General features: G+C 42.0%; 1 protein-coding gene across 2 annotated transcripts in view; it reads right to left on the bottom strand.

Moving 5' to 3' along the window:
- LOC105917312 (glutathione hydrolase 5 proenzyme-like) overlaps nt 1–12,161 on the bottom strand; it is an 81,420-nt gene extending 69,259 nt beyond the window's left edge. For both annotated transcript variants that reach the window (XM_036130327.1, XM_036130326.1), the window contains exons 1-8: nt 12,010–12,161; nt 11,663–11,790; nt 11,435–11,530; nt 7,097–7,289; nt 6,856–7,013; nt 6,527–6,673; nt 6,137–6,273; nt 2,741–2,925 (exon numbers count right to left, since the gene is read on the bottom strand). In XM_036130327.1, coding sequence (XP_035986220.1) covers nt 2,741–2,925; nt 6,137–6,273; nt 6,527–6,673; nt 6,856–7,013; nt 7,097–7,289; nt 11,435–11,530; nt 11,663–11,790; nt 12,010–12,161 — 1,196 coding nt within the window. The remainder of the gene's footprint in view (nt 1–2,740; nt 2,926–6,136; nt 6,274–6,526; nt 6,674–6,855; nt 7,014–7,096; nt 7,290–11,434; nt 11,531–11,662; nt 11,791–12,009) is intronic.
- Nucleotides 12,162–17,842: the final 5,681 nt, after the last annotated feature.

A 17,842-nucleotide genomic window follows, 5' to 3' on the forward strand; every position in this document is an offset into this window, starting at 1 on the left:
CCAGTGTTTTGTACAACAACAGAGAAAGTGTGGTGACCTCTTTACACTCTTTGTTTTTCAGATGACTAATAAAAACATATCTGCAGACCTGAGCAAACGGAGGGTGCATGCAGATGAAGAAGGTCTGACAGATCCTGGAAAGCAAGGCCATGAAGATATTTAAAAACAAATAAAATAATTTTAACATCAATCTGAAGGTGAGATAAATTGCTAATTGATAAATAGCCAATAAATTGCTGCTAGAAGAGTGGCAGCATTTTGGACAAGCTACAGTCAAACCACTAGTTTTATTCAGACCAGAGTAAAATGCAGTGCAGTAATCTAAGCAAGTTGTAATGAAAGCATAGATTAAAATCGTTAGTCAGCTGTCTTAGTTTGAAAAAGATGGACTAGACCACAGATTTTAACCACATATCAAAGTTAGGATTATTCTGTAGTCTTACACCCAGGTGTGTAGCAGTCAGTGTCAGATACTGACTTTAAGATCCCAGGTCAACACTGATGTCAGACATCAATGTGCCCAAACAACATAAACTTTTCAGGAGCTTATTTTTAGAGCAACTATTTTCATTTTTAGTGTCATAAAAGTCTGACTGTCTTCTGCCTAAAAGAGAAGACTATATAGTGGTTTCTTATAACTGACTCCCAAGGGACAATGTAAAGAGAGAAGAGGAAGAGGCCAAGCACGGAGCCTTGAGGCACTCTGCATGAGTGAAACTCCTTAATAAAACAAAACAAAAACAGCAGTTTTCATTCTTAAAAAAGGTATGTAATAATACGATCAGTAACTTAAAACTACTTTATTATTTTATTCAGTATAATTTTAACAGTTGTGTGTTTTTTTTCTGTTTTAACCCATTAACTGAGCAATAACATGTTAACACTTCTCTTTCACTTTTTAACAAAAGTAATACATGTCTACTTACATGTCTGGACAGATAAAATTGAGAGGTAGTTGGCTGAGAACTTTTAATGGTCAGAAACTTTGATAATATACAAACTAAGCCTTTAACTTTTAGACTTTTAAAAGCCTGCCAACATTTCCAAACCCGGCATGTTCCATGAGAAACAGAGATTGGAAGCTCAAGACAGTAACTTTGCTGTGCTCTGCTGAGCCTTCCTGTTATCCTCTGAAAGCCTCACTCAAAATAAGTTATTAATTAATGTCTTCTGACATCACTCTAAAACTTCAGACTTCATTTTAAACATTTCACTGATGCTGTAAAAACCTAATTAGGTCTTCTTTGCTTAACAATAACTTGTTGAATATTGTGTGGTGCATTTACTGATCCAAATTATGGAGTTCTGGCTGATCAATGCCAGTCAATCTGAGAAGCTGCCAATCAGCCTATTTCATTGTGCATCTCTATTTGGCCTATTTATTCATTTGTACTGACCGTGCTACATATATATCATAAACCATTAACCACATACCATGCAAAAAAATATGATAAGCTAATCAAACTGAGGTATTAACAGTAAACTATCACTGCAAACCACAAAATCGATCAATATGGTTAGAATATGCAAAATACGATAAGGGTATCGCAACTCGCCCACCTTTACAGGTACTTGCCCCTGCACCATCTGTGGGCCAGTGGCATCGCTCGTTCTCTCTGCCTCCTTCCCTCAAGGCTCCACTCGGTCTCTGTGACTGGAATAGGAGTTGGGTAGCTTCAGCAGGTTATCAAATGGGCACCCCCCTTCACTGGTGTTTCATTGATTTAAGCCCATGACACCTCGGAGGGGCTCAACGGCAGATCCAGCGTCCTGGACCCACCCCCACTGAATGCCACCCAACTCTGTCTTCACTTTCCGTTCACTTAGTGCTTCGGCTCTGCCACCGCACCTCCCGCTGCATCCAAATCCAGCGAGATGCCTCCTCTGCCCGCTTGGTGGCGTTGGCTACAAGCCGCTTCCTGGCCAGCCCTTCGATTCCCAGCAGTCCAAGGGCTCTCCAGAGCGACCGTCCAGCAAAGCCTCTGCAGCCCACCTCCACTGGGAGATTCCAGGTCTTCCATCCATTTTGCTGGCTCTCTAGGATGAGGGCTTGGTATTTATTGAGCTTACGCTCATAGGCCTCCTCCATCCTCTCTTCCCAGGGGATAGTCAGCTCGATGAGCACCACCTGTTTGGTACCTTTAGACCACAGAACAATATCAGGCCTCAGGCTAGTGTGGGCTATCTCCTCAGGGAATCTGAGCTGCTTCTTTAGGTCTGCTCGCATCTCCCAGTCATTTGCCATAGACAGGATCCCCTTGCTCCTCCCTCCTGCTGCTCCACTTTCTCCTGCCCTGATAAAATGTATAAAACGAGGCCCTTTGGACTTCTGTCTTGCCCTTTTCTTTGCCTGCTCGATGCCATCGGCCAATTGAGCAAGGATCTGGTCATGACGCCACCGGAACTTACCATCTGCTAAGCTTGACTGACATGAAGAGAGGATTGTTACTTATTATTACTTATGATTATTTTTCCACAACTGAGTAATTTTATTTAAGTATGACTGACTGGAATCGTTATTGTGTATTTTTGCAGCATATTTGCACTTCTCTATGTAGCTCAGTTGATGAAGAACTTTGTGTTATCATCAATGAGGGAAATCAGCTGCAGATATACGGCAAAACATGTTTTTATAACCCTCCACTCACAAATGTATGATGATCTGTGACCCCAAGTTAGCCACTCTTCTGTAAACTATCTATAGGTGTTCCTGCCAAAGCAGAGCTTATCAGATACTGACATGTAGTTGATGGTGCTGGTGACGGCGACGGCTGATCCATCTTCAGCCAGGACAGACACGTGTGTGGTACCCATGCTGTCCAGATATGGGGTGAGGTTGTAATACTCGGGATTGTGTATCCTGTTGTCAGTAATAAGGCTCCGGATGTGGTTAGCAAAGCTATCTTCTGTCATATTCTTTGCTCTCTGTGAAAAATTAAGGAAGCACATTAATAAAATGCAAGACCAATATCATGAATAAGAAAATGATTTAAAGGTTAGCTTCAAAGCAATATGTAAGCTGTTTTCACTAAGACTTTTTGAGCTATTTTGTGTTTTAAGCCTTTAAAATTCTAGCATTGTAAAAGTATGGCATTTATTATTTGTAGAATGAAAACGTTTAAATGAGACAAATATTACACTGCATTTCATTTGCGCTTAAAACTCTCAGTAACAGAATCCCACCATTTGCGATTCAAAAATAAAAACTGGTTTGTTGATTGACAATGCTATGGACACAACCTGAAAAAAGCAAATCCTAATTTTAATAAAACACATCCATCCATCCATCCTCTTCTGCTTATCCGGGGTCGGGTCGTGGGGGTAGCAGCTTCAGTAGGGAGGCCCAGACGTCCCTCTCCCCAGCCACTTGGGCCAGCTCCTCCGGGGGAATCCCAAGACGTTCCCAGGCCAACAGAGAGACATAGTCCCTCCAGCGTGTCCTGGGTCTTCCCCTGGGTCTCCTCCTGGTGGGACGTGTCCGGAACACCTCACCAGGGAGGCGTCCAGGAGGCATCCTAACCAGATGCCCGAGCCACCTCAACTGGCTCCTCTCGACGTGGAGGAGCAACGGCTCTACTCTGAGTCCTCCCAGGATGACTGAGCTCCTCACCCTATCTCTAAGGGAGAGCCCAGACACACTACGGAGAAAACTCATTTCAGCCGCTTGTATCCGGGATCTCGTTCTTTCGGTCACGACCCAAAGCTCGTGACCATAGATGAGGGTAGGAACGTAGATCAACCGGTAAATCGAGAGCTTTGCCTTTTGGCTCAGCTCTCTCTTCACCACAACGGATCGGTACAGCGCCCGCTTCACAGCAGACACTGCACCAATCCGCCTGTCGATCTCCCGCTCCATCTTCCCCTCATTCGTGAACAAGACCCCAAGATACTTAAAGGCATACTATGCAACATTTTTCAGTTAATTAATGTGTTCCATACCGTTTTGGATGATTAAATGAATTATTTCAGGTTGAACAAAGGTTTTCTCGGCCGCCCTGGTGGTCTGTGGGGGAAATACCGTACTTGCAATTGCAAGAGCCCTCGGCCCGCACCCACAGGCTCAGAAGTCTCGTGCAACACCGCGAGAGTCGGTCTTGCTTTACGGCGAGAACTCCATGTGTTTTTGCCCTGCCATTCACTATATGCACGCGCGAAAGCAACAAAGAACCGCGTGTTAACCTCAAATAAACATGCAAGCATATCGAGTTTTTTATTATTATTATTATTATTTATTTATTTTTATTTTTTTATTTATTTTTTTTGAATGTTGGCCAGGCGGTAGTGTGAGTTTGGCGAGGCGGCCGCCTCGCCAAGATAGCGCTGCGGGAAACCCTGATGTTCATACTTTCACTGTATTAGTCATTGTTTGTACTGCTGTTTTTTCGACTTTTCGTTGAGTTCGCCTGTCTGCTAAGCTCAAAGCCACCGCGCCTGGCTTGACGGAGAAACCAGAACAGCTGAGCATCTTTATGACAGTGCACTTTTACTTTTGCCCTCTGGGGGGAGCCTCGCTGGAAAATCAACCCCGGTTGCATAGTATACCTTTAAACTCCTCCACTAGGAGCAGTACAACCTCCCCAACCCGGAGAACGCACTCTACCCTTTTCTGGCTCAAGACCATGGTCTTGGACTTAGAGGCACTTTTCCCATTTTTACATGGCCCTAGCACAGATCAGTCCACTTATCCATATCATAACCAAGTTATTAAAACAATGTAGCCAAAATGCAATTATTGCAATATTTACTGCATCAAATTGCCTGATGGACATCGCCAAAGATTTTCATGTCAGTCTTTACGCAAAGATACCAATCGTTTTAAATCCTCTTAGCACCAAATGAACAACAAAGATTTTAAAGAAGAATCAATGCCAGCAGGAGTGAACATGTTTGTCAAATGTCTAGATTAGTTTTCTCCCTTTCAGGGCTTTTAAAGTTGCATATTAATTGAGGAGGACAAAAAAGAAAAGTATGCGTGTGTTCACGCACCACTAGAGCTGGACGATAATTCAAGAACAATATATATCGATCGAGATACGAAAAAAAACAGCGTCGAAAAAACTTCGATAGACAGTTTTCCTTCCCTCCTTTCAGCCTATTATATTAGTTGATGCTACAGTCACTACTTCCTCTCGACCAATCGTAATCGCGGACCCAGACACGCCGTCACAAAGCACCGCCCTCTCAAACCACAACACAGAGCACGTGAATATGTCGCAGCAAGTAGCGGCGGAGGAAACAGTCCCAAAACGGGGTTTTACTAGTTCGCCAGCCTGACAGAAATAAACCACAGTGAACTGTAAAATTTGCAAGGAACCGGTAAAAACAAAGTCTAAAAAAACAAAGCTAAACTGGGCTCCCTTCTTTGTGATAAAATGATTTTGGTATATTTATTTTGGTAATTTTACTGGTCACTTTAGTTTATTCTTTGTCATTATTTAATAACGTAACTGAGGTCTCTTAAGTCATTTTTCTTTAAAAAAAATTCTGTTATGGTTAAAAAAGTTGGTTAAATAAAGATTTAATTGGAATTGTGTGTTTGTGTTCTTTATTAAAATTAAATCATTTAGCAATATCATAAAATGTCCAGGCAGAGCTGCACATAAAATATGGTTTTAAATATTTTCAATAATTATCGGTATCGATCAATATGCATTTTTTTTTTAATCGATAAGCTTTTTTTCTATATCGTCCAGCTCTACGCACCACCATCCTGTTGATTAAACTTATTGGATGAGAAGCTGAGAGTTGTAGTGGAGATCTCAACACTTGAAGCCTAACCAGATCAAGATACTGAAAATACTTTTCTGCTCCCTCTGATGATAGCACAATGTGACAGTGTAAGGGCGTGATGTGTTGGAAAAAGATTGGATTTAGGACTTTTTGACCAGCCAGTCACTGGTCATAGCCAGTTGACCTAAAAATCATCTGATTCCAATCCCTCGGCCAACTTCTTGGTGCAATCTAACACTGAATACCATCAGCAAACAGGCTTAAATCGGAGGAAATTGTGGTGGCTCACACTTGAGCTCAAGCTAAAGCTGTTTTGATATCTCGGATAGATTTTCACAGGCACTGAACAGCGTGTGTAAATCGGTGAACATGTACTTTGTGTGGCATTGTTTAAATTAATACTTACTTTGATTTCTTCTGATTTGAAGTTTGGATCCCCGATGTACTTCTTTAGTCCATTGGTAAATTTAAAAGCTTCAAGATAGCGGTGATAAAACAGGGTTTTTTGATCAATAGACTGAAGGGATGACTTCATCTGATACCCTGTAAACCAGAATAATAGTTTATTTAAATGCAGTATGTTTTTGTGACTGATTTCATTGTCACTGTACATTATTCTTGTACAGCTTGGTCAAGACTCTTCCCATATGACCTATATTAGGATAAATGTTCCAAAAAGTAACAAGAAAAAGAAATTCAGTCCCCTGTTTCAAACATCTTTTTTTCTATCATGTTACATTTTGCAAGTTAACAGTATAGGGAAACAGCAGGTATGTCATCTGCATCCAGCAGGAACCTTTCATAATGTTGAGGATGAGGCTGAGGAGTGCTCCTCCTGAGGGGGGTGGGGGGATGTACATCTGGTACTCTCCCATAGGGACAACCCATGCATCGGTCTCTCTAGCCTTATATGATGCCAAGTCCAGCAGTGTCAAGACTCCTCCTGGGTAAAAACAGGGAAACAAATCATTTCAGCTGAGCAGAGGCAAATATCATAAAACCAGTCCACATAAATCATGTCCTGTAAACTGTCCCAGTCTGAGTGCGTACTGTGGCACTTACAGATCAAATTGAATAGTTAACCATGCAGAGACAGAGAACCGGTGGAAACTCTTCTGACAATACCTGCTTCCTGCACATCACGGACTAAATCCTTTGCTATCTTTCCAGTGTAGAAGGCGTCTGATCCGTTGTTTGCAATCATCTCCAAAGTGTCGGCCAGTTTCTCAAATTTGATGGTTCTATTCTTAAGCAGATTTCCATTTTTATCTGAAAATGCCTTCCTGAGAACAATAAGAGAGAGGTGTAAATGTTTAGCTCTCCTTTATGTTTTGAGCCACACTGGGAGTCATGTCATCTTACATACCACAGGGACGGTGTCTTGGTTTTATCAATTTTTTCGATGGCGCCACCTTGCACTGGAGGAATAGGGAATCCCTCTCTGGCCAGCTTGATGGTCGGCTGAAAGAGGTCGGCCCACGGCAGTTTTCCATAAAGTTTGTGAGCCATTTCGTAGCCTCGAATTTCCCCTGGGACCCCAATCCATATTCCATTACCATCTGCACAGATGGATGAAGGGACAGTGTTTGAATATTTATTTTGTTGGGTATAGAACAGAAATAAAAGCCATCACCTTGGTTCTTTTCATTTAATGCCGAGTCTGTCATAAATATTAGTGCTAAACACTACTAGCAGACCTATGCTCATCTTCTGCCCTCAAATCATAAGTTATTATTCCGCCATTTTGAGCCCACTCAGTTTTCAATTCAATTCAATTCAATTTTATTTATATAGCGCCAAATCATGAAACATGTCATCTCAAGGCACTTTACAAAATCAAGTTCACTCATATTATACAGATTGGGTCAGATTATACAGATTGGTGGTTTCATCTAACCTGACAACAGCCGGCTGCATGTCTCGCTCCGCCTAGCTCCACTTACATACATCTGGGACACCGCCATAGGAATTGCCTTTATTGAAGGCTGGGGCTTATCAAAAGTTCTTGCACATGATTGGATAAGCCACTTGTCTGTCATCTTTATCGACGTGCTATTTCAACCACTCACACCGAAGCTAACCCGTGACGCTGATGAGAGCGACGCAGGAAAAAAACAAAACTTTTTTTTATGTGTTTGCGGCTCTAGTGGCACATGTTTTATTGACAGGAGGGGACAGGCGGCAAAGCGCCGCGGGTCGGAGTCGATCCCGGGCCGACCGCGTTGAGGACTAAAGGCCTCCTAATATGGTTTGCGCTAACGGTTAGCCGCTAACCGCTCGTTAGCGGCTAACCGCTTGCCAAATCCGGTCGGGAGAAGGGCGAAAACATCATTTCCACCAACAAAAGCCTTCAGAGCCGTTCTCTGATGTTCTTTTAACGAAACAATATCAGATAGATTGGACAACACAGAAGAAATAGCAGCATCAATGCTAACGCTTGCTTCCTCGATGCGAGCCGCCATTGTTGTTGGAATCTCACGGTCGCTTCTCCGCTACGTCACATCCAGGAAACACCCGCCCTGCGTCCTGATTGGCCAGACCATAAATTTGGTTGGGAAAATCACTTTCAATGAGCGATGTCCCAGATGTATGTGAGTGGAGCTAGGCGGAGCGAGACATGCAGCTGGCTGTTGTCAGGTTAGGTTTCATCCACTTGAAAAAGGAATTTTACTGTGTTCTTTCATTTAGAGAAAATTGTATATGTGATAGAGCATGAAAAAGTTGCCCATTATAACGTGAACAAGAAATTATGCATGTCATTCTCTTTATATTTCACCTATTTAATTTGTCAAATTTGTTAAAGCACAAATCTGAAATGTTTTGATTTAGCCAATCTGAGTCAATTCCTTGTTAAATAACCTTGAACAGACTTATATTGTTGCCGTTTCTTCCTTGATAAATATCTCAAGCTCAGTCAGATTGGATGGAGAGCCCTTGTGAACAACAATTTTTCAGTTCCTGCAACAAAGTCTCCACCTGATTTAGTTCTGGACTTTGACTAGACCATTCTAACAAGATATCCTCCACCCCAGTGTCAGGTCTGTGTCAAGTTTTTCTTATTCAAGAATTGTCCTACATTTAGCTTCCCATCTTCTTCAAGCAGGTTTTCAGATAAAACTCATCCTCGTCATGTTGCCACCATATTTCACTGTGATGATGATAACGTGCTCAGGATGATATGCAGACAATTTTGTGGGATGAAAACATTTCATTCTTATGAAATAATGCAACAAATACAATTTTGGCCACAAACATTTGACTATTAACAATGTATTTGAATTTTTCTAAATCAAATTTCACCTCAGACTGATAGTTCAGTCAAAGTTGTGACCTAATGTAAGGCTAATTTAAAGTTTATCCAAAAAGTAATGCTTGAGTGACTGTAATGAAGGGGTCTTCATTACTGGGACTGTTTTTATAAAAGTAATTTGTAGAGCACTTTTAGAGCACCTTTGCACTTTAAACTTGCCCTTTAACTAGCACTTTATTTAGCACAGCACTTTGAGCATGTGTTTGCACAGCAATAACCATTTGCACACAAGAAGTTTTAACTTATTGAATATTTATTGAATATTTTAAAAATTTGCATGTAGTCTTTTGTTCCAGGCTCTGCACAGCTGCTCCTCATTAGAAAGTGTGGTGGATGTCTGTGAAAAGAGAAGAATTGTTATTTAGAGCAATGGTCTACTGCTCAGAAAGTTAAGCAAATGGTGGTGTAAAATATAAAAGAAGTGTTAAGATGTGGTGACTCACCTATTTTTCTATGTCCTCTCCAGGGTGTTTGGACAAATAGTTCCCTGGGGCTCCAGACACCATTTATAGGTTCCAGGAGAGACCATGGGAAAGCAGGGGGGACCTTTGCACATTTGTTTTAAGGTTTTAGGTGTAAATCTAAAATCTAAAATATTTATAAAAATAGGTTGTAACATATATATGTTCATATATATACCAGCTCTATACCCTCAGCAGGATTCTGGAGGGGGCTTGGGAGTTTGCCCAACCAGTCTACATGTGCTTTGTGGATCTGGAGAAGGCATTCGACCGTGTCCCCCGAGGGATCCTGTGGGGGGTACTCCGGGAGTATGGAGTACCGGACCCTTTAATAAGGGCTGTCAGGTCTCTGTACGACCGGTGTCAGAGTCTGGTCCGCATTGCCGGCAGTAAGTCGGACTCGTTTCCGGTGAGAGTTGGACTCCGCCAAGGTTGCCCTTTGTCACCGATTCTGTTCATAACTTTTATGGACAGAATTTCTAGGCGCAGCCAAGGTGTTGAGGGGATCCGTTTTGGTGGCCTTAGGATTGCGTCTCTGCTATTCGCGGATGACGTGATCCTATTGGCTTCATCAGGGCGTGATCTACAGCTCTCACTGGCGCAGCTCGCAGCCGAGTGCGAAGCGGCCGGGATGAAAATCAGTGCCTCCAAATCCGAGACCATGGTCTTGAACCGGAAAAGGGTAGAGTGCCTCCTCCGGGTTGGGGAGGATGTGCTGCCCCTAGTGGAGGAGTTCAAGTATCTTGGTTTCTTGTTCACGAATGAGGGGAAGATGGAGCTGGAGATCGACAGGCGGATTGGTGCTGCGTCTGCTGTGCAGAAGCGCGGTACCGATCCGTTGTGGTGAAGAGAGAGCTGAGCCAAAAGGCGAAGCTCTCGACTTACCGGTCGATCTACGTTCCTACCCTCATCTATGGTCACGAGCTTTGGGTCGTGACCGAAAGAACGAGATCCCGGATACAAGCGGCTGAAATGAGTTTTCTCCGTAGTGTGTCTGGGCTCTCCCTTAGAGATAGGGTGAGGAGCTCAGTCATCCGGGGAGGACTCAGAGTAGAGCCGCTGCTCCTCCACGTCGAGAGGAGCCAGTTGAGGTGGCTCGGGCATCTGGTCAGGATGCCTCCTGGACGCATCCCTGGTGAGGTGTTCCGGGCACGTCCCACCGGGAGGAGAACCAGGGGAAGACCCAGGACACGCTGGAGGGACTATGTCTCTCTGCTGGCCTGGGAACGCCTTGGGTTTCCCCGGAGGAGCTGGCCCAAGTGGCCGGGGAGAGGGACATCTGGGCCTCCCTACTGAAGCTGCTACCCCCGCGACCCGACCCCGGATAAGTGGAAGAAGACGGACGGACGAACATATATATGTATATGTTTAATATTGTATGTTATAGGTGCAAGCAGTAAATTGTCTGGTGCAGAATCGTTTATCCCCTAAACAGCTGTGGGTATTTAAGGAAGTGATTGTGTCTTGGAAGTGGTTGGTTGTTGGTCATAAGGTTGAATGCTGCTGTCAACAAATAAACTGCTTGCTGCTTCCACTTGATTCTGTTTACATCATCATTGTCACTGACTCTCCAGCCACAAAAGCAACCACGTGACAGTGACTATCAGTGAGGACCCATTTAGGTTGAGGGTCCTATTTGTACTTTTGCAGGTATATTTTTGAACTGTAACTGTGTGATGTTATGCCAGAAGCTGTTTGAATATGATTAGTTGATGGGCACGTATACTTTTACAAGTCACTAACAGATTAAAATAAAATCCCTTTATGCAAACTTTTCTACAACAGACTAAATTCCTCAGGAGCACACAGGCCTGTAAAGACAGTTCAAAACAGATACAGCAAGAACAACAAAATATACTCTCTCCAGAGATCTGGAAGAACATTTAAAAGTAGTAGATCTAGTTGCATTTGACACGCAGCAGCAGCAACCTACCTGCTAACATTGTAGACGACCTGGGGCAGAACTTCAGCCGATCAGAGTTCATGTTTGACGGTGCCGTCTCCCTGGAGTTGATGATCTTCACATTACCTTTAAAAATATATTTACACCATCAGATATCCTCACTAACAATCATAATGCCATTTTTTTATTTTTCATCTTTTAACACTTTTTAATTTTTATTTTTTTAATAACTTTATTATCATCACACTTTATCCTCACCAGAGCTGTCCATCACCGTGAACATGGAGCCCCCTCCGATCCCCGCGCTCTGTGGGTTCATGATGCCCGTGCACAAAAGCGCAGCAATGGCGCCATCTACCGCTGAGCCGCCTCTCTGAAGAATGTCCCTGGAAAATTAGCACCCGTTACTGCTGCCAATCAGCTGGAAATGTTGTTAGACTGTTCAGCCATGCCAGCTTTCACGTTATTTAACGGCACACTAAAAGAATATTATCTGAAACGTGTTTGTTCTCACTTCCAGTTCTCAGATGTGCGCATAATCGCACATCGTGGATGTTGTGCGTAAAAGGAAGTAAAAAATGAAACCATTTTTAATTATAACTCACCTTCCAATCTCTGAGCATTTTATTGCGTCTGTGGCCACTGCAGCGTTGCGGAAAGTCCCACGTGGGCATTTTATACTAAAGTATATGATTACCGGAATAATGGCGATAACTAGCAGCAGCGCGCAACAAATGCACAACTTAGTTCTCGCCATGCCTCTCTGCTGGGCTGATGATGAACCAAACCGAGTGAGCGCATGACTGTGTACTTGGTTGGATCAGAGGGGGCGAGAACCGCTGGGCTTTCTCCACCTCCTGTCTGCACTGCAGAAAAGGAAAGTTATTCTGACTGTCCATGAATGCTTCAAATGTAGCTATTACCGCCCTGTGAATGATTTGAGCTGTGTTTGCGGTTTCATTTGGCGCAGACATGAGAAAGTGTAACTAGATGCAAAAACTTGTTTGTAATGTCATACTTATAACCAGATATTAGTAGTAACTGGTTTACATTTACTCAGATGCGTTTACTTGAGTAATTTTTTTTAACTAAATGTACTTTTAGGAGTAGTTTTACTGCACTTCACTTCTTACTTTTATTTGAGTAATATATCATTAATGAGTATCACACTCTAACATGCATAACATTTCTGGCTACTCTACCTACCGCGAGTTACTTCATTGATTAGAGAACAGACTTGTTTTAACCAAAAAAAAAAAAAAAAAAAAAAAAAAAAAAAAAAAAACGCCCCAGAAAAAGACACACCTACAGTTTATGCTAAACTAGATGATTTTCACTAGAGGATTTTTTTTTTTTTTGCAAACTATTATATTATAAAATGTGAAAAAATTAAATGTGATAATTATATTGTGTAAACCTGATAAATACATTGTACAAACGTGCTAATTATGTGTAAACGTGATAGTTATATTCTACAAACGTGATAACTATGGTGTGTAAACGTGATAATTATATTCTACAAACGTGATAACTGAGGTGTGTAAACGTGATAATTATATTCTACAAACCACCATCTGGATATTCTATCCACATGGTGGCGATAGTATGCTTTTAATCTGTATTGACCGCGAGACTCATTTAAGAAGAAGAAGAAGCAGAAGAAGAAGAAGAGGGGGGGGGGAGTTGTCGTTTCAAGTAACGTTTTGATTGAACATACTATCTATCGTAATAGCGTTGTCCAGGTAATGGTGGGAAGTTTTCATCCAGCATGTCATCTCCTCGGGAAGTTAAATGTAAAATTTACTGGAGCTGATCAAGTTTTACTTTATGCTCGGTCTAAGACACGGAGAGATGCTGATGCTGCACACAGTGGATCAGATCATTATTATGTGACCTCAGGCACGGTTTCTCAACCTTAAACCCTCTTTGTACCAGGTCACTAAAGAGGTTGTAAGGACTTAACAGAGGCACTGATTCAAATAGAATACCGTTTATTAGGGTTACAGGGTAATGGGACACAATCAATTTTACTATAGATCATGGGCACATTAAAAGCAGGAGTCTATGCTGCCCTGGAATCCTGATTGCTGCAAGAAATGATTAAAACCCCAGTTAAATTAATTAGATTGTCTGGAGGAGAAATACTAAAGAAAACAAACTGAATACACCTTGGTGCCCCGAACAAAAAAAACACATACTCACTCCACAAACCCTAGTGAATACAACACAAAAGAAAAACTCCTGCCACTAGTCTCCTTAATCCAATCTGAATAAAAACAGCACAGGACCCAGGGACAGCATAGATCCTCAGGTGGGTTAAAAACAGGCCAGGGAACTAAACAATAAAAACCCTTCTTTTACTAAAAAGTAAAAATAAAACTCTGAAACAGTACCAGGTCAGCCTGCACACACACAAGAAATCATGTTAAATCAGCCCCTTAAAACATCCAGGTACATGAAAACTGTCGATTTACCTCTAAGGAATCCCCAGCCTCAAATGTTCTTTCCTCACCTATCTGCCCCCTTTTAACCAGAAAGGCTTGATTACCCCCAGCTGCACATGATCACAGCATCCTCCATATATGGGCGGGAGGAAAGGTGTGCAGCACTATCCTTCTGGGACAGAATGCCCCGGCTACAATCAGTATGCACACACTGAGAAGAATCCTCCAAAGAACGGGACTCTACAGAAGGAAGAATCAGTCAGATCCTCTAGATGTGGCGGCCTTCCTTATTGACCAGCTGGAGAGTTATAGGAGCCTGCATGGATCTAAGTTGCACCACCTAAAATGTCTTCAACATGGATATGCTCTGACTCACAGTACAGTGTGATATCTGTTAAAATCCCTGGACCCCAGGTACGAAGGCGGAGGAGGAGGGGGATGAGACGCGTGTACATTAATCCTGGATCTAATTCCATGTGGCATGTTGACTCCTATGATAAACTGAAGCTGTTTGGTATCTGTATTAATGCAGTTGAGGGCTTTATTGTATGGGTTCACGCTTTCTCCACACGCAGTGATCCTACAATTATGGCTGGATATTTTCCAAAAGAAGTTGAGACGAGGATGGGGACCCCTGCGCTGATTTTGGGACAGAAAATGTCACGATGGCAGAGATTCTTACGATGGGGTGCTGATCGCTCCTCCAGTAATTGCTTTATTTCTGGATCCAGCAGTCATAATCAGCGGATCGAAAGCTGGTAGCTGACTACGGTAAAGTGAGCTGGACGGCCTTTTTTGAGGACACATCATGCTCAGACATGGATAGATCGCTTTCAGAAACTGAAAGACGATGGTTATTTCTCTGGGGACTTTTTGGACACACAGCTTTTTCTGTTTACATGTCTGAAGATCATTGAGGTATGTATGTCAGAATATCATGTGCGAAAAGCAATGGTGTGTGTGTGTGTGTGTGTGTGTGTGTGTGTGTGTGTGTGTGTGTGTGTGTGTGTGTGTGTGTGTGTGTGTGTGTGTGTGTGTGGTGTGTGGTTTGAAATTCCACATCTGTCCTCTAAATGCATTATAGAGGTATTGAAAGTTTTTCTTCTCTCTCAGAGAAAATGTGCACCCCACAAACAGTTCCTAAATATTATGTATTATCAAAAATTTTAACAAACGTTTCTTTTTACAGGTGGAGCTGCAACAGGTTTCACACTGACTGAACACTCACACCATCCGTCAGAGCAGAAATGTAGTGGCTCCAAGTGGACGTCCGGTTCTTATGTGCGCCATTCCACATCTGTCTGATGGACCAAACACCTGGCGGCGGTTTCCCAGGAGGCAGTGGAGGCTTCTGAACAGGAATATCAACAAAGAGGACTTTATCCTTGTGATCAGTGTTCAGCTTGTGTTGCCTTATAATGTCACAGAACTTCTTACTCTTACCAACCACAGCAGGTGAAGCCATAGAGTTATTTTCCTGAGAACATACATACTTAAAGCCTTGTAGGTGGTCCCAAGGGTCCCGTAGTATTAGGATGTGGCTTCTTCTTACCACTGACACGGAACTGATGTTATGATTTGTTTTGTACAAGAACATGTGGTTAGAAGCCACATATATATCAAAAGTGAATTTAAAGAATATATTACAATTACAAATAATAATCACAACAAACCTGAATTGCATTCGTGCACCGAATGAAGAATGTGTCATCATATTAAAGTTATTGTCAGAATTGTAAGAATAAATACGCCAAATTGTTGAGAAACAAATTTGTTTATTATTTTCATCTGTCAACCAACACATTTTTCAGCTTGTAACTGCACATGTGTACATTTATAACAAACACATTCAACATATCTGCTGAAATATCAATATTAGCTCTGTTTCTGAAGCCTTAGATGATGTTAAAGTTAGCAGTGAACTTGTTTTTGGAAGTTTTCAAAAACTTCCAACGTCTTATAGAAAATCATTCCTATGTGTGGGAACAAGAACAAGAGTTTTTATAAATTGAACAAACAAAGCAAACAAAAACAACAACAACAACAACAACATAGGCTTTCATACTTGATCATATGTTTACATTTCTGTTATGGAATCAACACAAACCTTAAACTGTAAACCAGAAAGGTACTCACTGCCTCAACATGCTTTGTTAAAAAATAATAATTCAGGCATACCCTATTATTAATTGTACATTCTTCTGTAAATGTTCCATTTAGTGTGAAACCTCAACCTATTTTCAGTCATTTGCCTTTATTGTTTATACATTAGTATTCAAGCGTTTACATTAGAATACCCCATACACTTCTTGTGTGTAGGAATTACTGGACACTATTCTGTTTGCTTCTCTCCTTCCATTGTATTATTTGTTGGATACTAAATGGCATAACTTGATCGAAATTAGGCTGAACTGAAGGCAGTTTTTATTAAGCAGTACGCTGTCCGTTTCAGCACTCAGTTCTGGGTATGAACCATATGTCCATGGCAGGTCCAGAGCTGGTCCACAAGTATGTGCAATAGGTCACCTTGCCAGACCTTCTACTGATGTGAACAGCACTTCAACTTTGTTAACACAGATAACATCTGACCCCGTAGCAAATCTTACCATTCTTCTGAGTCCTGCATCATCCAGTCCCCTGATGTACTGCTGCAGAAAACAGAAGCTTTGATTTTTAGCTTGAATTGTTGGAGATGCATCCAGTAACTTCAAAATCATTCTCATTGGTGGATTTTTATCTTCATACATCCATTGAACAGCTTGTGGGCTGGAAAGGGAATTCTTTAACACAGTTGAAGACATTTGTTCAGCAGCATATCTTGGTTTTTTGGATCAAATGCTTGTGTGTTTTGGAAGTGTTTCTACATTTAAACGATCCAACAGATCAATAGGTTCATCTCGGTCCTCATTTAGACTGTCTGCTTTGAAAGCAGTGGTCAGAAGATGCCTGCTGATTGACCGATGAACAGGAGAAGGCTTTGGAACAGCATTTCATCTGAGACTTCACTCTCACCAAAAATGAGAGCAACTGAAAACGCAGGGGCTAGGCGACAAGGAAAGCATCCATGATCTTTAAATCCCTTAAGCAGGACCCGACCTATGGATTCTCTTGAGACACCGTCCGCATCAGCTCCTTTTTCATCTATAAAACTGAATTTCGGGGTTTGGCACAGGAGTGTTTGATACTTAAACTCCTCAAGAAGATTACTTCCACAGTGATACAAACCATTTCATATGATGCTGTACTGGTTTGCTTGCTTCATCAGCTCATACTGAGGTGAAGTGTGGAAGGAAGTTCAGTAGATATGATACTGTAGAACAGCCAGCGGTCTGTGGAGCTCCAGATAAACTGCAAAGCGCACTTATTGTTGCGCTTTACAATGAACTATCTCCCTAATGACTGCTGTGATGAAAACCAGGCAAGACGCAGTGCATCTTGGGAAATGTTGTCTGCAGTAATCTGAAGGCAGCAGAAAAGCGCACGAGCTAACCAGGACAAAATCGGAAGTGGTAAAGGTTTACCTTCAAAGTAAAACAGTTTGAGTCAGAGTGGGAAAGATGTGCTGCACCATTAATGCATCTCATCGTTCGAGTTTGTGACCGATCAAAGATTTAACATTTTGGATAAATATAATGAATTCCCAACATCTCCAGGTGATGTAGCCACAGTCAACATGTAGGAGCATGTATTTAAATCAGTACTAAATAAAACATGAAACTTCCTACATGTTTTGTTCCTTACGTCCATCACTTTCTCATGCTTCATAGTCAAATCGCTAGCTTTTGTGAGAAAACATCTTGGAAGGTCGTGAGTAGAAATTTGGAACACCTCTGAGAGGTGTGGCAGGTAATTTTATTCCATCCGCCTGCAGGAAAAACTTTTTTTTTTTTTTCAAATACAGCTGAAGTTTCTTCCAGCTTCCACATCTACCACAAATCCGTCAGTGAGTCAGATTGGGGGCCAAATCCGTTGTCAAATCATGCTCCAGGTTCTC

Source organism: Fundulus heteroclitus, unplaced genomic scaffold (genome assembly GCF_011125445.2).
Source record: "Fundulus heteroclitus isolate FHET01 unplaced genomic scaffold, MU-UCD_Fhet_4.1 scaffold_337, whole genome shotgun sequence".
Taxonomy (NCBI): Eukaryota; Metazoa; Chordata; class Actinopteri; order Cyprinodontiformes; family Fundulidae; genus Fundulus; species Fundulus heteroclitus.